Source organism: Ursus maritimus, unplaced genomic scaffold (assembly GCF_017311325.1).
Source record: "Ursus maritimus isolate PB19 unplaced genomic scaffold, ASM1731132v1 scaffold_14, whole genome shotgun sequence".
NCBI lineage: Eukaryota > Metazoa > Chordata > Mammalia > Carnivora > Ursidae > Ursus > Ursus maritimus.
The window spans coordinates 9072013-9098322 of record NW_024423786.1 but is presented as its reverse complement, the minus strand read 5'-3'; the positions used below and the strand labels follow the sequence as shown (position 1 = coordinate 9098322).

The 26310-nt window shown below is 37.8% G+C and overlaps 1 protein-coding gene across 4 annotated transcripts in view; it reads right to left on the bottom strand.

The window, feature by feature from the left end:
- Positions 1-26079, bottom strand: part of RAD18 (RAD18 E3 ubiquitin protein ligase) — a 102259-nt gene extending 76180 nt beyond the window's left edge. The window contains exons 1-6 of one of the 4 annotated variants that reach the window (XM_040628527.1): positions 25923-26052; positions 21249-21427; positions 20972-21053; positions 4010-4071; positions 2508-2578; positions 2132-2206 (exon numbers count right to left, since the gene is read on the bottom strand). In XM_040628527.1, coding sequence (XP_040484461.1) covers positions 2132-2206; positions 2508-2578; positions 4010-4071; positions 20972-21053; positions 21249-21410 — 452 coding nt within the window. In that variant the 5' untranslated portion in view covers positions 21411-21427; positions 25923-26052. Of the gene's footprint in view, positions 1-2131; positions 2207-2507; positions 2579-4009; positions 4072-20971; positions 21054-21248; positions 21428-25922 lie in introns of all 4 variants that reach the window. The other 3 variants (XM_040628529.1, XM_040628528.1, XM_008697931.2) reach the window with 3 other exon arrangements.
- Positions 26080-26310: the final 231 nt, after the last annotated feature.

Sequence of the window (26310 nt, the reverse complement as noted above, 5' to 3'; positions counted from 1 at the left end):
TCTTAAAATGGCAATGACAGATGAGAAAGAAAGTAAAAAACAAAACTGACAAATAACACAAATGTCATACATTCTAGTCATAAGATTAAACTTCTTCCCTCATCAATCTTACACCAGATGTCAAACAAGTACTGAAATTGCCTAGCTTGAATTTCGTCCCTACAAATTTTGGAAATGAAGTACCACAGCACTTTGGATATGACAAATGTCCACCATAAGGTAATTCCAAGGCAAACAGAGGGAGAAAGAAATGATAAAACCCATCCCAAAGCCACAAAGAATGCTTCTCACCCCGCCATACCCACCTTAATGAATAATTAAACAGCCCATTCCTTTCGGGAGGAGGCAGGAAAAGGCCGTTATTCCAAGGCCTCCCTTTAAGTTATCAAAAGGTCTATGAAACCAAAGATACTGATCACTTCTCTCCAACAAACCCGTGCTTGCTTTGCGACACTCCCTTCCTCCTAGCAGGGAAGTCATTGTACTTTCAGTACCAGCTAAGAAAAAAATAAGCCTTGAAATGCAATTTTACTATCTCAGGGAAAATCAAAAAGCTAATAAATTCCTTTCTAGACACAAAAATTGCTAACAGACACATGAAAAATGCTCAACATCACTAGGCATCAGGGAAATACATCGAAACCACAATGAGACACCACCTCATGCTGGTCAGAATGGGTAAAGTTAAGAACTCAGGAAACAGACATTGGCGAGGATGCAGAGAAAGGAGAACCCTCTTTTATCTCACACTGTTGGTGGAGAATGCAAACTGGTGCAGCTACAGGCAAAGACAGTACGGAGGTTCCCAAAAAAGTTAAAAACAGAGCTACCCTATGACCCAGCAACTGCACTACTAGGTATTTATCCAAAGGATACAAACATAGTGATTTGAAGGGGCACAGGCACCCCGATGTTTATAGCAGCAATGTCCACCATAGCCAAACTATGGAAAGAGCCCAGATGTCCATCAACAAATGAATGGATAAATAAGATGTGATACACACACACACACACACACATACACACAATGAAATATTACTCAGCCATCAAAAAGAATGAAATCTTGCCATTTGCAATGACGTGGACAGAACTAGAGGGTATTATGCTAAGTGAAATAAGTCAGTCAGAGAAAGACAAACACCATATAATTTCACTCATATGTGGAACTTAAGAAACAAAACAGATGAACATAGGGGAAGGGAGGGATAAATAAAATAAGATGAAAACAGAGGGAGGCAAACCATAAGAGACTCTTAACTACAGGGAACAAACTGAGGGTTCTTAGAGGGGAGGTGGGTAGGTGGATGGGGTAACCAGGTGATGGACATTAAGGAGGGCACTTGATGTAATGAGCACTGAGTGTTATATGCAACTGATGAATCACTGAATTCTACCTCTGAAACTAATACAACAGTATATGTTAATTAAATTGAATATAAATTTAAAAAATTTTTTAAATTTCTTTCTAAAGACATGGCGCCATCCTTTCTCATAGACCTCAAAATCTAGGAAATAGCACCTTTTTAGGACTCTGTTTAGGGAAATGATTAACCGGGCCAATTTCTAGAATGTCATATCAGGCAAATTCAGAGGACTAAATCTGATCATTTTCAGGACACAACCCAATGAAATAAATGTGTGATTCTATCAGAAGAAATCTCTTTACATTTTCAGAAACAATGTAAGGTACCTCCAAAACAGTCCCAACAGCTAGGAAGTCACATACTTAAGGAGATGGGCACCTATTAACTAAACACAGTATGTTCACGATAAAAATTCCTGACTGACTTGCATGATTAAAACTAAAAATTAATTCAAGACACTGTTTGGTAAAATATGCCTTTTTATATCCCTTTGGGAGACCAAACTCATTTTCACCATCATGCTAAGAAGTTACATTTCTGAGCTGTATAAAGTACCAGCAATTACCTATTCCACACGGCACACCATCTTACACATGCTGAGTAAATCAGATTAAGAATTAATGGGTTAGTATATAACAGCCACAGAAACGATTATAGATAAGCATGTACGCATGGGTTAGTACACACATATGTATACATGCATCTGTTACCCAGCTCTGTCCAGGGAGAGCTTAGAAGCAATGACATCTCAGTAACAATGATCGTACCTAGCTCCAGATCCTGATTCTAAATACCATTCTCCAATAAAAGGAACAAGGGCTCCTTGGAAAAAATGGATGATTCTAGGGGTAGGACAGGAAAGATAAAAGATGAAGCTGGAGGATCTCTGTAGTACCCAAAAGTTAAGTGCTCAAATCTGCATTTTAACTTTTGTTTTTCATGATCAGACTTCCTGTTAAGTAAAGGAAGAAAACATTACTACCATTAGATTGTCCCAGAATGATTAATGACTGTTGTCGCTTCCTTTCTTTTACCCAAAATATGCAACCCTGCATCTCTAATCCCCAAAAGTTCACAGAGTAAAGAGGGGATTCATATAAAAGGCCAGAGCAGTTAGGGGTTAGTCACAAAATTAAATCATACCGTGCAAAATTCAAGCTTTTTACCAGTTCATCTAATATGCGGTTATTTTTTAGGTCCGGCTCTGTGACTGTCTAGAAAGGAAAAACAACAGATGGAAAAAGGTCAGAAATAATAAAATAACTTGTCATAATCTTGTTTTGAAAATGTGTGACCCATCCTCCTGAGACTCCCATGCCACTAAGTCTTCCAGGAAAGCCTCAAAATAAAGTTCATTTATCTCATACTAATATGGAATTTTAAAACAGTGAATCAGCATCTGCTGACTGGAAGTCTGATAAAAGCTCTCCACAGTCTCTGGTAAAATCGTACATGCTCTGGACCAACGAAGATAAGACCTAATATGAGCAAGAGTCGCTATTCAAAATGCCATCCCCAAAATTTCTCCTGAAAAAGCCGAACAGTGATGGTCTTTTAAGTGACCACACAGGGAGAGGCGTTAGGAGTTACAAGGAAGTTTAAAAACAAGGTTGGTGTTCAGGAATGCAACAGAAAAATGACAGATTTCAGAGTTATTTGGCATGAATGGTATTCAGTTCACCTCCTTGATGAGACCATCTTGGCAACTGCAAGACACCACGTTGTAAAGAAATTAAATTTGGGAGTCAAACTGCATCATTTCTAATGTAGGGAAATAGTTCAGAGAAGTTCAATGACATTCTAACACCATGTACCTACCAGAGGAATCAAACTAGAACCCAAACCCTTCAATTAGTTCCAGTATCCTTTCTATTAGATCTCACTGTTTCTTCTTTTTTCTTTATTCCTATTTATGTTTACTTGCCCTTTTTACCTACCTTTTTGCCTACTTGAAATGCTTCAGAAACTCTAACATCAAATTTCCTACTGTTTTCCATGAAGGTTTAGTTTGGGAAAGAAGTAAGGGACTATTATGGGGTGCCTGACTCTTGATTTCAGCTCAGGTCATGATCTCAAGATTGTGAAATCGAGCCCTGTGTCAGGCTCTGTGTTCAGTGTGGAGTCTGCTTGAGTTTCTCTCCTTCTCCCTCTGCCCCTTCTCCCTGCTTACTCCCTCTCTCTCTCTTTTTCTAAAATAAATAAATAAAATCTTAAAAAAAAAAAAAAGTAAGGGACCAGTTAGGTTGGGCTCGGCCTGATGGCCATGAATCTTTGCCTTCCACACAAATACTTAAATATCAATCCTATGCAAATGAATAATCCTACTGGCAGATTTTCTACCCAAGGTGAAAAATTATAAAACATGAGAAACCATAAAAACATAGATTCAAAGGGTGCTACACCCTGATCTTAGAGTTAGTTTCTACTTCCTAAAAAACTTAATAGGTTATCAGAAATCTTTATGAAAAATTGAACAAAGCCCAGTTCTCCATATATGTGTTTTAGAGGTCCTTTCTGAAAACGTAGCTTAATTCAATAATTATACCTCTTTCCATGGGCTTTTGTGTATACATGACAGAAATATTTGCACCAATCAATTAAGTTTACAAAAAAAAAAAAAAAACAAACAGGAAAGAAAAACTTACCACACAACAAGTTGGACATTGTGTTTTATAGGACAGAAATTTTCTTATACAGAGAGAACAGTCTGAAAAAAAAACAAATGCAACATAATAAATTAGTTAAGCTATATTAATAATACAGGAATCTGACTTCTAACAAAATCTGACTTAAGCCCTAGAATATTTCCATCTGAGGCATATCATTATAATCTCAAAATCCTCACACCTCTGCTCTACCTATGCATACTTACAGAAGTGATGAAACAGCATTTTTAGGAGAGGAAAAGATACCAAATAATAATAATCATGAGTCCCTAGGATATCACAACTCCATAAAATGTAGGAAACACACATGTAAGATCTGGGATGGATACTGTATAAATGTGTCAGATATCCCTATACCTAACATTCTAAATATAAATTTTGAAATAAGATGCATACACATGTTAAGAAAATATATACCTAGGTTATCAGTTAGGGATTTCTACATCCTAACTCTACAAATGACGTCGATCATCCCACACATAACAAGTACTTTGTGGCAAGCACTAAGAAAAGAAAAATATGTAAGGGAAGGTTCTTGACCTCAAGGAGCTAACAAAGTAGTGAGGTAATTTCAGTACTATTCAGTGTAATAAATCCTAAGGATTTAAGCAAGAAATCGGCATTAACTAAATTCTTCACACCCAAGGCAGTATAAAATGATCTCCCAAAGGAAAAAAAAAAAGTAACTAAATAGAATGGTCCCTTAATGGTAGCTAATTTGCCATCAGTCCAAATTCAGCTTAGTGAAGGGCCTCATTTAAAAAGATTCAGTTTAAAGAGGAGGAGACAGTATGATTTCAGGTATAGATATCCAGGAAATGAACAAGTCACGGCAGCCTCAGCAAGAGCGCCCAGGAGGAAAAATGAAAGACCACATTAAAAGAGAAGATGAAATAGGCAATGGGTTAAGTTTTGTGGGGAAGCAAAGACAAATAAAGGGGAAATTCTGGTTTCCAGGTTTCCAGGTAAGGAGTTTGAAAGTCATCACCCCAACTCCATCTAATAACAAGTAAAAAGACTGAGAAATCAACTGCAAAAAGTAAACAAGTAAAAAGACTGAAAAATCAGCTCTTCCTAGCGCCATCAGGGAAGTGAGGTTACAGGACAAACTGTTGCTCCCAAACCGGACAGCCAGACAAGCTGGACACAGAGAACCAGAAGCTGGCAGGGCAGAAACCTGCACAAGACAGAGTAGAGCCTCTGCTGGAACCAGTGCTGGGGCAGGAAAACCTCAACTGTAACCGGCAAGTCGCTGGAAGCTCAGCTGGGAGGAGTTTGAGAGTTAAAAACTCCAGGAGGTTCAAGACACAGCGTAGGCCCACACATACATGAATTTCAGCTCCAAGGGTTCTACCAGGTACTCTAAGTAACAATCTGAAAAATCGCCTGAGGGGAGGGGGAAAGTAATCATTTTGCAATACACCAGAGCACTGTTCTTAACAAGGCCTGCCCTCAGGAGAAACTACTTTACCAGACCCAAGTCTCTGGGGTATTCTCAGAGCCCAGCTGACCTCAGGGAAGGGAAATAAGCGACTCAAGGTACCTCTACTCATCCTGTCCCACCCAAGGGGACTAACTGAGAAGCACCTGTGAACTTTACAGTCCAGGGCACAGGCTCACTAAATGAGAGATGTAATCACAGAACTACAGAACACTGCACTTCTGACATCTCACGGCCACACTACTGAAGGTCTATTTACTACAGTCATTTCCCTAGTACATCATGACTCATTATTAGGAAAAAACTACAAGGCATAATAAAAAGCAAAAGACAGAGTTTGAAGAAACTGCACACATCAGAATCATAGCCAAATATGGCACTAAAGCTGGAATTAAAAAACCAGGAATTTTTTTTCATTTTTTATTCTTTTTATTATGTTATGTTAGTCTCCATACAGTACATCATTAGTTTTTGATGTAGTGTTCCATGATTCATTATTTGTGTATAACACCCAGTGCTCATTACAACATGTGCCCTTCTTAATACCCATCACCCGGCTAACCCATCCCCCCACCTCCCTCTCCTCTAAAATCCTCAGATTGTTTCCCAGAGTCCATAGTCGCTATGATTCATCTCCCCATCTGATTTCCCCCCCTTCGGTTTTCCCTTCCTTCCCCTAAAGTCCTCCGTGCTATCCCTTATGTTCCACATATGAGTGAAACCATACAATAATTGTCTTTCTCTGCTTGACTTATTTCACTTAGCATAATCCCCTCCAGTTCCACCCGTGTCAATGCAAATGGTGGGTATTTATCCCTTCTGATGGCTGAGTTACATTCCATTGTATATATGAACCACATCTTTTTTTTTTTTTTTTTAAGATTTTATTTATTTATTTGACAGAGAGAGAGACAGCCAGCAGAGCAGGGAGCCCGATGTGGGGATCAATCCCAGGACCCTGGGATCACACCCTGAGCCAAAGGCAGACACTTAATGACTGAGCCACCCAGGAGCCCCATGAACCACATCTTCTTTTTCCATTCATCTGTTGAAGGGCATCTCGGCTCCTTCCAGTTTAGCTATTGTGGACATTGCTGCTATGAACACTGGGGTGCATGTGCCCCTTTTCACTACACCCGTATCTTCGGGGTAAATACCCAGCAGTGCAATTACTGGTCTATTTTTAACTTTCTGAGGAACCTCTGTACTGTCTTCCAAAGTGGTTGTACCAGCTTGCATCCCACCAGCAGTGTAAGAGGGTTCCCCTTTCTCCACATCCTTGCCAACATTGGTTGTTTCCTGCCTCATTAATTTTTGCCATTCTAACTGGTGTAAGGTGGTATCTCAATTTGGTTTTGATTTGAATTTCCCTGATGGCTAATGATGTTGAACATTTTTTCATGTGTCTGTTAGCCATTTGGATGTCTTCTTTGAAAAAGTGTCTGTTCATGTCTTCTGCCAATTTTCTGACTTGATCATTTGTTTTTTGGGTGTTGAGTCTGAGTTCTTCATGGATCTTGGATACCAGCCCTTTATCTGATATGTCATTTGCAAACATCTTCTCCCATTCTGTGGGTTGCCTCTTAGTTTTGTTGACTGTTTCCTTTGCTGTGCAGAAGCTTTTTATCTTGATGAAGTCCCAAAAGTTCATTTTTGCTTTTGTTTCCCTTGCCTTTGGAGACGTGTCCTGAAAGAAGTTGCTGTGGCTAATGTCGAAAAGGTTACTGCCTATGTTCTCCTCTATGATTTTGATGGATTCTGAGGTCTTTCATCCATTTTGAGTTTATCTTTGTGTATGGTGTAAGAGAATGGTCACGTTTCATTCTTCTGTATGTAGCTGTCCAATTTTCCTAGCACCATTTATTGAAGAGACTATCTTTTTTCTATTGGATATTTTTTCCTGATTTGTTGAAGATTAGTTGACCATAGAGTTGAGGGTCCATTTCTGGAGTCTCTGTTCTGTTCCACTGATCTATGTGTCTGGTTTTGTGGCACCAGAAAAACACAGGAATTTAAAACAACTGGACAAAGCTGATGACATGGAAGAACAGATGGGTAATGTAAGCAGAGAGATGGGAATTCTAAGAAAGAATCAAAAAGAAATGCTAGAGTTGAAAAACACTGTAACAGAGTAAAGAATACCTTTGATGGTCTCAGTAGATTAGACACAGCTGAGGGAAAAATCACTGCACTTGAGAGTATCTCAATAGAAACTACAAAACTGAAAAGAAAAAAACTGGAAAAAACAGAACAATATTTAAGAACATTTTGTAGCAGGACATTACACAAGGTATGATATACATGTAATAGTAATACCAAAAGAGAAGAAAGAGGGGGGAAAAAAAGAAATATTTGAAGTAATAATGACTGAGAATTCCCCCCAAACGGTCAGAAAGCAAACCAGAAATCCAGGAAGTCAAGAGAACATCAAGCAGGAAAAATGCCAAAAAACCCCCCACAAAACCCTACAACCTGGCATATCATATTTGAGCTGCAAAAAATCAAAGAAAATAATATTGGAAGAAGCGGGGGGGGGGGATACCTTAGCTATAGATAAGCAAAGAATTAAATCCAACTTCTCAGAAACCATGCAAGCAAGAGAACATTGAGAGAAAAGACCCACCACAAACCTAGAATTTTATGTGCTGTGAAATAATCCTTTAAAAGTGAAAGAGAAACAGAACTGTTCAGACAAGTAAAAATTGAGGGACTTTTCTCTCAGTAGACCCGCATCATAAGAAATGCTTAAAAAAGTTCTTCAGAGAGAAGGAAAATAATTAAGTCAGAAACCCGGATCTATATAAACAAAGGAAAAGCACTGGAGAAGGAATAAATACAGGTAAAATAAACACTTTTATTTTTCTTATTCTTAATTGATCTAACAGGTAACAGTTTCTTCAACGGTTTCTTCAGTTTCTTCTTTGATATATATGTAAATATATAAATATATCTATCTATATAAACATACACACACATATTCATTCTTATGTGTGTTTATGTGTAAGTGGAATGAATGACATCAATGATACAAAGTACTGGAGGGAGGAATTATAGACATCTTAGTCTGCTAGGGCTGCCATAACAAAATACCATAGACTGGTGCCTTGAAGAAATTTATTTTCTCACAGTTCTGGAGGCTAGAAGTTCAATATCAGGATGCCAATATGGTCAGTTTGTGGTAAAGACTCTCTTCCTAGCTTATAGACGGCTGCCTACGCACAGTGTCCTCACTTGGCAGGGGGAGAGAATAAGCTATATATGTCTCTTCTTTTAAGGGCACTAATCCCTTCATCAGGGCCCCACCTTCACGGCCACAACAAAACCTAATTATCTCCCAAATACTATCACACTGGGGATTAGGGCTTATGAATTCTGGGAGGGACACAATTCAGTCCACAGTATTCTGCTCCTTGCCCCCTGAAAATCCATGCCCTTCTACAGTGCAAAATACATTCATCACATACCACCAGTCCCAAAAGTCTTTAATTCTTTCCAGCACTGACTCTAAAGTCTGAAGTCCAAAATACCACATGAGTGAGGTATGATTCATTCTGAGGCAAAATTCCTCTCCAGATTCATTCTCTTGACCATCAATGTTTTTCCCCTCACAGTATAAAAAAAACTCCTGAGCAATACTGTAAATCAAGAATTCCCAAACCCAGCTACTTATCCGATCACTTGGAGAGATTATTGCTGGTTTTAATTTAGTTTCCCAGGCCCTACCCCCAGTCATATGGATTCAATGGATTTTGGCCAGTAAATTGCACCCATAATATGTGTGATTCTGATTGAACAACTATTTTTTAAAAATTAGTATGTTTCTGCTATTAGGTTTAACTATATAAGATTGTCATTTTTCAGTAAATCAAAGAAGAACAAATACTGGCAATTTCACGTGGCTAAATGCAACACTGTGCACTTACCATGTGCTGTTTTTAGCATGTTTTATTAACTCTTTTGATCCTTACAACAACCCTGAGGCTGGTACTAATATTAGTCCTATTTTACAGTAAATAAAATGCAGCACAGGGCTCACCCAATTTGACCAAGATCACAAAGGAAACAGGTGGCAAACGCAAGTACCAGAGCTCATGCTCTTAACATATTAATTATTTAAAATATATAATTTGTTCATAAAATATATTTATTTCATAAGCGGGATCACATGTACCAGAGTATGCATAATGAGACTACTGCTTTCTCTTGTGCATAATCCTGTATGTTTTGTTTTCACATACGGAGAACCAGACACAGCCCAAAGTAGATCAAGCTCTTGGCTTAACTTGAGTCTACTAGTTTACTATCAAATATGTACTGGTGAACTGCAGACCAGCATAATGCATTCTCTAGGGAGCAACTATCATATTCCAATCAAAGCAGAGCTGTTGAAGAGCTCTGGACCATGTATTCCCCGGTGGCTTTATGTAAATCACCTGTGAAGTCTGTTTTTCCTCCCAAAATCCAACTATGAGCTCTGTGGACAGGGTGGAGGAGGGTAAAATAAAACAGTGACGTAAAGGGTAGCTTCAGGGGCGCCAGGGTGGCTCAGTTGGTTAAACGTCAGACTCCCGATTTTGGTTCAGGTCATCATCTCAGGATCGTGGGACTAAGACCCATGTCAGGCTCCACGCTCACAGGGAGTCGGTTGAGATTCTCTCCCTCTCCCTCTGCCCCTCCCAGCTTACATCCTCCCTCTCTCTCTCTAATAAATAAATAAACCTTTAAAAAAATATGGGTAGTTTCACAGAAATACCCAAGCCTTGGGGAAGGAAGCATTTCTAATCTCAAACAGGATAAAGCCAACTGCTAGCTTTCAAATATCAAAAGCCTGGCATCCTAACAGTAAAAAGCAAATTTCTAAAAGTTAAACCAGTTACTTTTGTGTGTGATCTTATGGCCTGTATGAGAAAATGAACCATTTCAAAAATAGTTCTCGAGTGTCCAGTTAAAAGAAGAAAATCTAGTTCCCATTTTGAAAGGAATAGGTCCTGGAAAGCTGAGAAAGCCGGTCTCTGCCTCCAGCTCTAGGGTTAAATGACCAGCTAGCTGCTAAGAGAGAAGCATCCCTCCTGACAAGCAGCACTCCAGCATTCCCATACATGCAGCTCTGCATGACTGTATGTCCCATCCACATGTGTAGGTATCACTCTTCTCCCATCTTGTGCTCTTCTCCCATCACAGGGCTGCCTCATAAGAATATAAAAGAAGAAAAACACAGTATTTGCCTAAAGGAATCTTGTATTGCCTCTTAATTTAGCAAAGGTCAGTAAATGGAGCATTTCATATTTCACTTTAAAAATAAAGAAATTAAATTGCCTTTTATTTCAACAGAAGCTTCAATTAATTCTGTGCCATCAAAATCCACAAAACAAAAATGATTGCTGATCCATCTTTAAAGTAATGGTAATCTAACAGTGTCTACAAGTCAATGATTTCATCTAGGAGTAAATATTTTGAGCATCTTCCATTATCAAGTCAGAAACACTGGGCAAGTGCAAAGAAAATTGGCACTTGATGGGGCGCCTGGGTAGCGCAGTCGTTAAGCGTCTGCCTCCGGCTCAGGGCGTGATCCCGGCGTTCCGGGATCGAGTCCCACATCGGGCTCCTCGGCTGGGAGCCTGCTTCTTCCTCTCCCACTCCCCCTGCTTGTGTTCCCTCTCTCGCTGACTGTCTCTCTGTCAAATAAATAAATAAAATCTTTAAAAAAAAAAAAAAAAAAAAAAAAGAAAATTGGCACTTGAACATATCAATCTATTAGTGAGAACATCTCTCACTTAATGGTGTTTTATAGATTGGAATAAGTCCATTCGCTCTCCCCCAAAAGAGTACTCTTTAAAGTATGATTTTGGATCAATTTAACTGACTTGCGTTCTGCCAATGCAACCCACTCTAACCTTAATAACAGCAAAACTGCAAATGCAGAAATGAACACATTAACTGTATCCAAAAGAGCTAAACAGAGCAAAACAGAATAAAGTGACTAAAATGATAAATCATGAAATGTGTAAGAAGCAGAAATAAATGGGTAGGATTCTGGGTCACCAATTCTAGTCGATCCAGGACAACAGCAGAAAATGATTGCCATATCTAGTTCCTAATAAGCTCTGCGGGCTTTTGTGTCATTAAAACAATACTTCAGACCCAGAGCAACTTTTAGTTTTGCAGGAGCCTGTGACAAATGTGTTTAGTAGAAAAGGCCTACCAAATAATGAGAGGTACAACAGAAAACTAAGTGCTCATAAAATAATTACTGAAAGTACCCTCCACTGACTTCCTTTCAAAAAAAGAATGGCATTAGTGACAACTGTAAGTGACAAAGAAACAAACAATGAAAAAAAAAATGAAAGTAAAGCCTAATTTTTTCAGCTAAGTAGAGTTCTCTGAATTCATAAAAAGTAGTCTTTCATCTACAGAAGGGATGCCCATCTCTGTCCATGAGAAAGTAACAGGGTCCAGAATTACAAACCTTCCATAAACAACTAAAACACTGGAGGGAAATATGAAACAACTATTTTCAGACTTTGGACAATGGCAGAAATGAGAAAGTTCTATCATAGCCCAACCTTTGTCTGGAGGCAATTTCTGGACCACAGTGGAGGGAGAAGAGCCAAACAGCCCATCAGTCTTACTAGTTGAAGCAGCAAAGATCAGAATGCAGGGCAATTCAGGTAGCTAGAATTTCTAGGCCAGAGTACCAGAAAGAAAGAGGCTGTCCCACACATATACTGTCAAATGGTCTTTGACAAGGGTGCTAAGGGTACACAGTGGGTAAAGGACAGTCTCTTCAACAAATGCTGGTGGAAAAACTAGATTTCCACATGCTAAAGAATGAAGATTTGAAACTATAAAACTCTTAGAAGAAAACAAAGGGGAAAAGCCTCATAACATCATCCTTGGGAATGATTTCCTGGATTTGATAACAAAGACCCTGGCAAAAAAAAGCAAAAATGGGTGTAAGTGGGACTTCATCAAATTAAAAAGCGTCTGCAAAGGAAACAATCAACAGAGTAAAAAAAAAAAAAAAAAAAAAACCACCTATGAAATAGGAAAAAATATTTGCAAACCATATACCTGATAAGGAGTTAATATCCAGAACATATAAGGAACACCTATAACTCAACAATAACATCAAAAATACCCCAAAACGAGATTTGAAAAGGGCAAAGGATCTGAACAGACATTTCTCCAAAGACATATAGTTGGCCACCAAGTATATGAAAAGATGCTCAACATCATTAATCATCCAGGAAACGCAAATCAAAACCATAATGAGATATCACCTCACACCTGTTAGGGTAGCCAATTACAAAAAAAGCAGAAAATAAAAGTTCATAACACTGTAGAAAAATTAGAACACTTGTGCACTGTTGATAGAAATGTAAAATGGTTACGGAAAACATTATGGAGGTTTCTCAAAAAATTGAAAATAGAATTACCACATGAGCCAACAGCCCCACCTCTACATATTTATCCAATAGAAATGAAAAAAGGATCTCAAAGAGGTATTTGCACTACCATGTTCAAAGCAGCATCATTCACAATAGCCAAAAGGTGGGAGCAACCCAAGTGTCCACCAACAATTGAACGGATAAAGAAAATGTGATGTATACCTATAATGGGATATTATTCAGCCTTTAAAAAGAAGGAAATCCTGTCATATGCTACAACACGGATGAACCTTGAGGACATTAAGCTAAGTGAAATAAGCCAATCACAAACGAACAAATACTGCATAATTCCACTTACATGAGATATCTAGTCAAACTCATAAAAGCAGAAAAAGGAATGGTTGTTGCCAGAACCGAGGTAAGGAGAAATGAGGAGTTCCTGTGCAATGGGTATAAAATTTCAGTCACACAAAATGAAAAATTTCTAAAGATTTCCTGTATAACAATGTACATATAGTTAGCAATGCTATATTGTACATGTAATAATTGTTAATAGGGTAAATTTCATGTTATGTGTTTTTTACCAATCCCCCAGCAACCCCAAAAAAACCAGCCCTATAGAAAAGGTTACTCTAAACCCACACTAACAAAGCTTAAAAACAAAACTTGACAGGATCAATCTAATCCACAGTAACTTACCTGCCTGCCACAACACAGCCTAACACTCCAATAAGCTACACAATAAAATCTACCCACTCAAAAAGGTAAACACTATAATGGCAAGCATCTAATCAAAAATTACCAGTCATGCAAAGAAACAAGAAAATGCCGTTTATGAACAGGAAGTGTAAAAAAAAAAAAATCAGTCAACAGAAACAGACTTAGAAACAACACAGATAATGGATAAGCAGATAGGGAGGTTAAACTAGCTATTAGAACTATGTTCAGTATATTCAAAGCTTACACACACAACCCAATGAGGAAAGAAATGGAAAATATTTTTAAAACGAAATTTCTAGAAATCAATACAATATCTGAAATGAAAATTTCATTGGATGAGACTAGCAGCTGATGAGACACTACAGAATAAAAAATGGATAAACCTGAAGTCATAGCAAAAGAAATTATCCAAAACTAAGCACAGAAAGGCAGGGTGGGTATGAAGGGGGAGACAAAAACAGAAAAAGAAAAAAGAACAGAGTCTCGATGTCTGTGGGTAAATATCACGCAGTAAAGTAAAAAATAGTTAAGGTCTAACAAAATTTATTTGGAATCAGTATTGGAGAATGGGATGGGTGTGTGAACAGAAAAATACTCAAAAGAAACAGGGCTAAAATCTTTTCAAATATACACCCAAAGCTCAGGGACCCCAAACAGGCCAAATACAAAGTAAACCAAATGAAAGCATATTACAAATTTCTGAAAACCAGTGATAAAGAGGAAATATGAAAAGCAGCCAGAGAAAAAAGGCACATTACATACAGAAAGCTATAAATAAAAAGACTGCACCTGGTTCCATCTGAAACCGGTAAAGTCAGAATGACATTCTGAAAGGGAAAAAACGTTAACCCTGAATTTATACCCACTGAAAACATCTTTTAAAGAGCAATGAAGTAACTTTTTCAGACAAACAAAAGCTGAGAGAATTCTTTAGCAGCCTATGTACACTACAAGAAATGTGGCAGAGAGAATAAAAATGACACCAGAAGTTACCTTTGGTATATACAAAGGAGAGTATCAGAAATGATAAATATGTGGGTAAGTACAAAAGATATGGGCTGTCTAAAGCAAATATAGTAACAATGTATTATAGTTTCTATAATATATGTACACATAAAATGAAAAACAACAATAAGATGACAGGAAGAGGGCAGAAGTACACATCTGTAACAGTTCTACACTATTCAGGTGCCATAATACTGTTTGAAAGGAAATTGTAAAAAGTTAAAGGGGCATATTTTAAACTACCACTACAATAATAAAAACAAAGAAGGAAAGCTAGTAAGGGAACTGTGGAAAAGATTTAATACTTAAAAAATGTTCAGCTATTTCTTAAAAAGGCAGAAAGAGAGGAAAGAATAGATGAACAAATAAAAAAACAAAATGGTAGTGTATGTAAATCTAGTCTTATCAACAATTACTTTAACTTTCTGCAATAATGGAAATGTTACTTATCTGCACAGCTTAACATAGAAGCCACTAGCCACATGTGGCTGTTCTGCACTTGAAATGTGGCTAGTGCAAGAGTAAAGTTTTAATTTTATTTAACTTTAATTAATTTTAATTAAAATGTAAATAATCTTATGTGGCTAACAGCTACTATATTAGACAGTATAGGTCTAAATATTCCAAGTAAAAGTAGATACTGTCAGGCAGAATCAAAGGGCAAGACCCAAATATGTTGTCTACAAAAAGTTCAACTGAAATATAAAGACACTGGTAGTTTAGAAATAAAAACATGGAAAGGATAAACCATACAAACACTAATTTTAAAGAAGAGGGAGTGGCTATATATAACATCAGAAAAAAGTAGAGTTGAGAACAAGGAATATTACCAGGGATAAAGAGGGGCATTCCATGATAACGTCAATTTATCAAACAGACAAAATAACCATAAATGTGCATATACCTAATAAAAGCATCTCAAAATACATAAAGCAACAACTGACGAAAGTGAAAGGAAAACTAGACAAATCTGTAATATACTTGGAGATTTCAACACTCCTCTCTCTTTATTGGTAAAATAATAAAGAATCGACAGAGGTAAAGACTACATAAAGATCACTATCCACCAACCTGAGTAGCTGACATTTGTTGGGATTAATATGGAGCATGAAATCAGCCATAATACCTGGCTCACTAAAATGTAACACGAAGCCCACTGAGGGCAGGGAAGGTTTTGGAGAAGGGTGTAGGCCTTTGGAATGCCGAGGAGGCCTGCGTGACCACTCCGCCACTGGAATGTCGCAGGAGTTGCCTTCCAGAAACTTTCCTAGCCCAAGCAGCCGCCCTGTGATCTAAGAGATGTAGGCATTATCCCTTAGGCTGTGTTTAGCAGAACTCATAGAACTTGCAAATTAGCATATCGTATCTTTCTCATAAACAGATCCTCCCAGTTTCAGTAAGATCCCTCGTCACACATCATGTGCTTGAGGAACAGTGATAAGGATTTGTGATTATCCTGAAGGACTAATAAACGCAGGCACAAAGAAGAGCAAAGGGTCTTGTCTCTCTGCGTTGACCCCCTTGCCTTCTCTCTTTCACAGCGAAGTTTGGAGTAAGCTTTCATCCCTCAGTACAGGGATTGCTGGCCATTCGCGGCAGACATTTATAGAATACTCCACCCATGGACTTTCTTTTCAAATATACATAAAACATTAACCAAGAAATACCATATACTGGAACATAAAACAAGTCTAAGAAAATTTTGAAGAACTGAAATCAAACAGATTATGTTCTCCAACTGGAATATGTTCTCTGACCAGAACATAACTAAGTTAGCATTAGTAACAGGAAATATCAAGAAAACTCCCAAATATTTAGAACAGACTTCTAAATAACTCATGAGTCAAAGAGAAATCACAAAGCATATTTGAATATATTTTAAACTGAATAAAAATGAAAACACATATCAAAATGTGTGAGATGCTGCTAAAGCAGGGCTTAGAGGAAAATTTATAGCATATTTTAAACGCTTCTATGAGAAAAGGAAGATGCAATATCAAATAAAAGGAAAAAGATAAAAGTATAAATCAATGAAACAGAAAAAGGACAAAATATAGAAAAATTAACTAAAAGCAGGTTCTCCAAAATGAGCAACAAAACTGATAAGCCTCTATCTAGATCAATTAAGGAAAAAAGAGAAAACACACATTTCTAGCATATGGGAAAAAAGAGCCATTTCTACAGATCCTTCAGACATGAAAAGGAAAAGAGTAATAAGGAACAGTATTAAGAAACTCTGTGCCAATAAACTCAACCACTAAGATTAAACAGGTAAATCTAATGAAAGGAATAAAAGGTTGTTTCAACAATCAAAAGCAATTCTAGAACATCTTAAAGGAAGTAAATCATGAGCATCTCCATGGATGCAGAAAACACACACGACAAAATTCAACACGCATTTATGATTAAAAAAACAAACAAATCTTTCAGCTAATTAAGAAAGGAACTGCCCCAACTTGATAAATTTATAAAAATGTATTAAGAATATAATAACACTATAGCTAAGATAATATTTAAAAGACTAAATGGTTTTCCGATAAAACTGGGACTAAGAAAAGGATGTCCACCCACATCACTTCTATTTAACATTGTACTAGAAGTACTCACCTGTGCAAAACAAGAAAAAAATACGAGGCATGGAGATTAGAAAGAAATAAAGGTGTTTTTATTCACAGATCACATGGTTGTGTATGTAAAAATTCTGAAGGATTCAACAAAAAGGATGCTGGAATTAAAAAGTGAATTTACCAAGATCACAAGGTAAAACGTCAATTAAAAAAAATTGTATTTCTACGTTCATGGCCTGTGCAATGAAAGCGAAACCATACTGTTGAGAGAAATTAAAGCTATAAAATGGAGGAATATACAAGTTCATATATTGAAGACTCAACATTGTTAAGTCATTCCTACCCAGATTAATCTCTAAATTCAGAACAACCCCAATGCACATACCAGACTTTTGTAGAAATTGACAATCTGATTCTAAAATTTATGTGAAAATGCACATAAAATGCAAAGATCCTAAAAGGTCCAAATAATTCTGATAAAGAAAAACAAAATGGGAGGCCTTAAAATGTCTAACATCAAGATGTATTCCAAAGCTACAATAATTAAGACAGTGCGGTATTGGCACAAGGATAAACACAGAGAACAACAGAACAGAGTCCAGAAACAGACACACACATTACTGCCTGAGTCTATATTGTCTAAGATGGGGGGAATACTCTATCATGGGATTGAAATGTACTATATCTTAATTGTAGTGGTTACATGGTATATATCTTTGTCAAACCTCACTGATGCTTGTACACTTTACTGTGCATTTAAAATGGATGTATTTTATTATATGTAAATTATACCTAAATAAAGATTATTTTAATAAATATTTCAAAACAATCCCCCAAACTTATCTTTACTAATGTGAATCTAGCCTAGAAAGGAACTAACAATTTTAAGGGCCTATAACATGACAGACACTGGGTTCTGCACATTTAATTTTCACAATCATCTTCTAAAGTAGCAATTATTCATCAAAATTTTACATTTGAAGAAATGTTAGCATTTGCAAATTCAACCAGCTGTAAATTGGGGAGTCAAGAGTCAAGCTTAAGTACACCTCTAATGCCCATGTTGCTACCACCACCACCCTCTTAGGTCTTTGCTATAGAAACTTCTTACCAAAGCTACTACTATCCACCAAAATCATTTTTTTAAAAGATTTTATTTATTTATTTGACAGAGATAGAGACAGCCAGCGAGAGAGGGAACACAAGCAGGGGGAGTGGGAGAGGAAGAAGCAGGCTCATAGCGGAGGAGCCGATGTGGGGCTCGATCCCAGAATGCCGGGATCACGCCCTGAGCCGAAGGCAGACACTTAACGACTGCACCACCCAGGTGCCCCCCAAAATCATTTTTTAAGCCTACCTTGTTTTTGTTTTTTAACCTTCCAAGACAAATCACTTGAAAATACCTCCTGAACAATGACAGGCTTACCACTATGTGTTAAATACTTCCAGCTACAGAAGAGAAAATACATAACAGACTCACAAAGCTAAGTACAAGCAAATTTCAATTTAAGAGTCCTTCCAGCCTCACACAGCAAGGTAAGTGATAAAATTGTCTGTAATACTCTTTACTGGTAGATTCTTCCACTGGGATTTTAAACTTTGAATACATTTGAATATATTTTTAAACTTTGAATTATATATTCATGCCAAGGACTACATGATTGAACTACCTATGTGTTAACCTGTTACAAAACAAAAATTCTGAAATTTAACATCTACAAGTACTAGACAAATAAAGAACCACATATGTGACCAAGATCTTTATTGCCGTAATGTTACAAAAGGTGTAAAAATATCCAAGAGGGGACCCAAGAAAAGAATATGGGAGAAAATAGGATTTGCGATGAACACGAAAGGAAGAGATTTACAGATGGCCTGAGGACAGCTGACAACAGGAACATTTCTTGTACGGACTTTCTTAATTCATAAGTCTTTTTTTTTTTTTTAAGATTTTATTTATTTATTTGACAGAGAGAGAGAAACAGCCAGCTAGAGAGGGAACACAAGCAGGAGGAGTGGGAGAGGAAGAACCAGGCTCCCCGTGGAGCAGGGAGCCTGATGCAGGGCTCGATCCCACGACTCCAGGATCACGCCCTGAGCCCAACGCAGAAGCTTAATGACTGAGCCACCCAGGCGCCCGTTAATTCATAAGTCTTAACTGGGAAACACAGGAAATGATAGCTCCAGGAAAACACACCTTTGCTATCTTTGCTTGTAATAGCAAGAAATAGTGCCACCAGACCTCTGCTGGCAATATTACTCCTTCAAGAGTTCTTCGCTCCCATCTCTGGTCCTAGGAATACCTCTTGGCGAAATGAGTGTGATGACTAAATAGGAAACCAATGCTCTCACTTCTACCACCATCTTCAAATCCAAAGACAGTCTTCATAATGTGCAGATACTCCCTGCTCGTGTGTTGGAGTGGATGCTCCTCCCAGATCAAAAAACTGGACTGGGAAAGCTTATGTTTGAAAGTTACCTAAAGGGTGTCACTAGAGAGAATTGTAACCAGACATGATGACTGCTTTCATTGTTGACACTGGACTAAATCTTGGGAGCTTGAATGATGGAGATGTTACTACACAGAAGCTCAGGATGGTGTCATTGCAAGGCTTCAGTGTTCCCATAAGTCTTAAGTGCACATATTCATTATTTTCACTTATCACAAGATAAATTTAAAATTGATTCATAAAGAAATTATGTTTTTCCGGATTTCCAAGGACACAGAAATTTGTGAACAATATTTACTTCTTAAATGCTTTTTTCCCCTCCTAATTCTACTCCCCAACATTATCTGTTAATGGAATTTTGTGCATATCTTTTTGGGGTATACTGACAAATAAACTGATATGCAAGTAGTCTTAAGGGCCCATATATTAGCTACAAATTTTCTATGCAGTGAACATGCTTATATATAAATTATTTTTAATTTCTCCACCTAATTTGTTGAAATAGTCCTAGTCGCTCCACTTCATTGGAACTAAGGATAGCCAAAATTTATATTTTGAGTCAAAAGTAGAGGTTTCTGGGGCGCCTGGGTGGTTCAGTCGTTAAGCATCTGCCTTTGGCTCAGGTCATGATCCCAGGGTCCTGGGATCGAGCCCCACATAGGGCTCCTTGCTCAGCGGGAAGCCTGCTTCTCCCTCTCCCACTTCCCCTGCTTGTGTTCCCTCTCTCACTGTCTCACTCTCTGTCAAATAAATAAATAAAATCTTAAAAAAAAAAAAGTAGAGGTTCCCCAAAATTGTAAAGATTGCCATCAATCTTGTCCCCCAGTGTTTGTCTATGAGACTTTTTCTAAAACAGTACATACATCAGCCGGCAGTGTTTTAATCTTTGACAATATGACATGACAAAGAATTGCTTTTCTTTTGTTACTGCTCAGTTCAAACATCATCATATATCCTTAAACCTTACTACTCATTTGTTATTTCACTTTGCTCTGTGTTTTTGTTTTTTTTTTTTCCATTTCCCTTAGAATATTAGTGTCTTTGTTACTGGTTTCTAAGAGATCATTTATAACTAAGGATGTAGTTTTTTGTACATCCTTTTTTTTTTTTTGTAGTTTTTGTAATTACTTTTGTAGTTTTTGTAGTTACTTTTTGGTTGTACAGAAGTTGCATATTGAAATATAATAATTTTCTGCTTTAAAAAAATACATGCCTAAGAGGAAGGCAGCAGAAAATATCATCTAAAATCTTCAAGATAGAGGAGCTAAAGGCGAGATATAATTATGTGTACTCACATTTGGTGTTTAAATTAACACTACCTTACGTAAAAATCACATTTTTACTAACTCACAGAGGCAATGCATACTTACAGTTATGTGAACACTGAGGAATCATCACTGCAATGTTGAAATATTCAAAGCAAATCCCACAGCGCAGCAAATCATCTATTGCCTGAAATGCAAAAATACATATATACCTATCAGAAAAACACGAAGACTGGAATGTCTGCCACAGAACTCTTTCTCCATCTCCTAAAAAAAACAATTTAAGAATACTCTTTGGTCAAATATACAAACTCAAAATTAACTCCACATAAACTGAAAGGAATCTTGACAAATTAAGAAAAACCTTCCCCATATGACTTACACATTCAAATGTCAGGTTACCGAAAAAGCTTTTGATAAAGTTGACATTGTACAGATTCCTGGTCCATATTGTCAACCCTCTACAAAAGGGCTGCTGCATTCCTGTTCCATTTCCCGTGTGTTTCCAGCTCTTACTCCAAGCTTCTTCCTCTTCAGGCCCCATTTCCCGACTCACAGCCACTGTTGGGTGAAAGGTACCCATAACCATTCACCACACGGGTTAAGAACAAAATCAGAGAATACTAAAGCAAAACATTAGAAAGTATCTAGTTAAAACCCTTACTTCACAAATGAGGAAGCACACACAAATACTGGGCATGAGTCAAGCCAGGACTAAACTTCCTGTCTCCCTGCTGGCAGTCAGTCCAGTGCTTTCTGCACAGTACCACATGTTAGTTACTACATGGTGGAGCCAACTGAGGAAACCCTGGAAAGAGCTAGAGCCAGTGGCGGCAGAAGAAGGTAAAGATGTGGTCAATCTGGGAAGTCAGTCAGATGTGTGTCAGCCTGGAATGCAATCCCAATAGGAAAGGATCTATTCTCACAACGCAAAATCTTCTAAATTGTTTAAAATAAAATGTTATTCCATTCAATAAGAATACTGAGCAATTTTTAAAAGGGGGAAAAAAAAAGAGGGAGCTCACTCATGTACCAATATGGAAAGACTGCCAAAATAAGGGAAAAAAGAAGTCAGGTAGGGCGCCACTCTGTCTCAAATAAATGAATAAAATCTTTAAAATGAAATAAAAAAAAAGAAGTAAGGTATGCTACTGTTTGTTAGAAAGAGAGGGCAGAATAAAAACATATTTTTACCTTGTATACGTATAAAGAAATTCTGAAAAGATAAACAATAAAGTCATAAATAATAGTAACAGGAGTCAGAAAACTGGATATAGGACAGATTGGGCAGGAGACTTTTATTTTTTGTTTCATATTTTTTTAACCATGAGTGTACTACCTAAATTTTAAAAATACAAACAAAAAAAGACTAATGTCTCTAACAGTCTATATAATGAAATATTACATAGCCATTTAAAAAAAACACACTTTCAAAGAATAATTAATGCCATGGGAAAATGTTGCTTTAATGGAAACTTAAAAAAAAAAAATCAGAGAACAAATCTACAATACATTACAATAGTACTATACAGTTTAATCTCCCTAACGATCTTACGACGTCTACAGCATCTATATTCCAGTTTTACAGATGAAGCCTACAGTGCTTATAAAGTGGATGAATCAAACCCAAGAAGCCAACTCCAAAGTGATCCCAAATTTTAAATGCATATACACATCCTACATGCACATTAAACAAAGAAAACATTAAACCATGGTTACCTCCAGATGGTTGGGTGATGGGAAACTTTCATTTTCTCCTATATCTTAATCTGAATTTTAATTTTTTCTACTATATACACATATTCCATTTATAATCTGTCAAAACCAAAAATTCCTGTTACCATAAAACCAGGGAAATAAACATGAAAATGCCAAAATCTTCCATTATTTTGGATGGCAAGCTACCATTGACACACAAAGCTAGAGGACTGTGTTGAACATCAATTAAAAGCAAAGTCGGGACTGGAAGCCAGAGTCCTGGCATCCTCTACTGTGCCTTCTTCTATATAACCATCCTCTTCTGGAGGAGCGGTTCTGACACATACTAAGCAAGATCTGGGGAAGGTGACACCGTATCAGATGAGCTATAACATTGTTATACAAACTTCCAGTCATGCCATTTCAAAACCATAACATGCACTCCACGAAACAGAGAGCAGTCAAGTGGATGCTCTAGGACTTCTTCAACTTAGAAGAGGGGACAGTGGAAGGGGAGAGTAGGAAATGAGTGAAAAGACTTAATAACTAGAGGAAAGGTTCTTAAGTTTTTTGGGTCACAAGATCCCCTTAAACATATGAATAAAAACTATGAACTCTCTTCTCAGAAAAACACACACAAAAATCTTATAAATAATTCTGGATACAAAAGTCTTTCTATGGATCCTAGGATAGCAACCATGGGTTTGCAATCAGATTTTTATTCAGTATAAAAAGAATTTCAAACAGAACTACTTCCGGGAGCAGATAATTCCTTGTCCCTGGGAAAAATTCAAGCAAAACCTAGATGAGAAATTGACTAATACATTATAAAGGGATTAAAATACATAGATCAATGGAACAGGATAGAGAGCCCACAAATAAACCTATAGACTCAATCCACAACAAAGGAGGCAAGAATATACAAAGGGGAAAGGACAGTGTTTTCAACAAATGGTGTTGGGAAAACTGGACACCTACATGCAAAAGAATGAAACTGGACCACTTTCTTATACCATACACAAAATAAATTCAAAATAGATTAAAGACTTAAATGTGAGCCCTGAAACCATAAAATTACTAAAAGGAAAAATAGGCAGTAACCTCTTGGACATCACCTGAGCAATATATTTATAGCTATGTCTCCTCAGGCAAGGGAAACAAAAGCAAACATCAACCATTGGGACTACACCAAAATAAAAGGTTTTGGACAGCAAAAGAAACCACCAACAAAACAAAAAAGCAACCCAGTGACTGGGAGATGTTTGCAAACGATATATCCAATGAGGGGTTAAAGTATAAAATATAGAAAGAACTTACACAACTCAACACCAAAAAACCCCCAATAATCCCATTAAAAAATGGGCAGAGGACCTGAATAGACATTTTTCCAAAAAAGACATACAAATGGCCAACAGACACATGAAAAGATGTTCAATACCACTAATCATGAGGGAAACGCAAATTAAAACCACCATAAGATATCACCTTACACCAGTCTGAATGGGTATCAACAAAAAGACAAGAAATAAAGGTGTTGATGAGAATATGGAGAAAAGGGAGCTCTGTTACACTGTCTGTAGGAAGGTAAATTGGTGCAACCACTATGGAAAACACTATGGAGTTTCCTCAAAAAATTAAAAACAGAAATATTATATGATCCAGTAATTCCACTGCAAGGTATTTACCCAAAGAAAATGAAAACACTAATTTGAAAAGACATATGCACCCTGTGTTTATTGCAGCATTATTCACAATAGCCAAGATACGGAAACAACCCCTGTCCATGAATAGATGAATGCATAAAGATGTGGTGCATATATATACAATGTAATATTACTCAGCCATAAAAAAGAACACGATCTTGCCATTTGTGACAACATGGATAGATCTAGAGGGTATTATATACACTAAGTGAAATAAGCCTGACAGAAAGACAAATACCATATGATTTCACTTTTAGTGGAATCCAAAAAACAAAACAAATGAACAAACAAAAAACAGACTCTTAAATACAGAGAACTGGTGGTTGCTGGGAAGGTGGGGGGGGGGGCCAACGGGCAGAATAAAGAGTAGTAACAGGTACAAACAAAGACAAAATAAAATAAAATAAAATAAAATAAAGAACTATTAGAAAAATAGAAATGAAAATACTGGAGGGGGCTGGCTTTCCACCATGATTCTAATATGGACTCAATGAACTCCATTACTGAACACTCTCAAGTGCTGAACCCTACATTCAGTGCTGTGGGGAGACATCAAATCCGCAGAAGACGCGGAACCTGCTTCTAAAGAACTCTGGAAGTTGTGGTAATACGCTTAAATCTACAAAGCAAGAAGCTTTACAAGCTAAAAGCTTTTACTTCCTTTATCCAATTCAATCTTCACAATAACAAAAAGGGGGGGGAAGAAACAACACATGTTAAGTGCTAATGATTATAATAATAAAGACATTAACTGAATGCTTACTACCTTCCAGATACTTAGAATCTTCAACCAATTAGCAAATAATCTTTAAGCATGTACTATGTGCCAGACATTGTGTTAAGCACAGCGAATAAGCCAGATAGAATCCCTATCCACACACATCAGCTCATTTAACCAACCCTATAAACTGTTTATTTGTTTTATTTTGTTTGTTCATTTGTTTTGTTTTTTGGATTCCACTAAAAGTGAAATCATATGGTATTTGTCTTTCTGTCAGACTTATTCCAGATTCTTAGCTAGCACAGTAAAATGTCTTTGCTCTTCTTGATCAAGCACACGGGGCTCACCGCTGCTGTAAATGGAACTGGAATGCCTTGCCAAAAACAACCATGTTGTTTACGTGAAATAATACAATGAAATGAAAGGCTAGTGCTGAGCCTAAGCCCTGATCTCCGTGTTTAAAGGAGATGCACAACTGTTACGAGTTAGGACACGTCCGGGAGAAGTCAGGGCCAACCAGCACTAGGTAATTAGACGAAATGAAAGAATGTAAAGGAAATGGGAAATTCTCAACTAATGTACTGCGAGAGTTTCCACATGCTTGACAAATAGTAGGCCCTCAGAAAGGGTTAGTTGTCACTGTCGTTTTCACTGTTGAGAGTGGCTATTTTTTCGAGGTCATTGTTATTGTTGAGGCTGAACCCCTTAATACCCGGTTCCATAAGACGGCCAACCTAAGCTCACCACAAGGGACTGAGGCCTGACCCCGTCACTTTTCGGCAGGAGGAAACTGAGGCCCAAACCTACCAAGTCACTAATCGGCAGAGCAGAGCCGGGTACCTGGCCCAGCTCGCGTCTCCTCCTTTCTCCTTCTCACAGGGGCACTGGCCTCCCGCGGACACCCCGGTGCTCCCGACCTCCCCAGAGCACTCACCTTCATGACTGCCAGGCCTGGAGGCCACCGAGGCTCGACTAGGGAGTCCATGGCCTCTCCTAGGTAGGCTGGGGGGGTCCGGCACCCACTGGCCTCCCGCGCTCCACCGCTACTCGAAATTCCCCGCGCTACGGCGTTACGTCAACAGCCAGCGACGCGCCTGAGGAGCCTGCTAGGAGTTGTAGTACAAGGGCGGAGCGCGGCAAAGACGCTCTCACTGCGCACGCGCCAAGCTTCCCCTTCGCCTCTCAAGGCAGGTGACTGTTCAAAAGCCCACATCAGGTTTTGTAGCAGACCCTTGTTAAATAAATGCCTGTTGGCTGTTAGGCAAAGACAGTCAGGAATCAAACCAAATCCAGACCTTGCCAAACCTTTCAAGGTCTAGGCT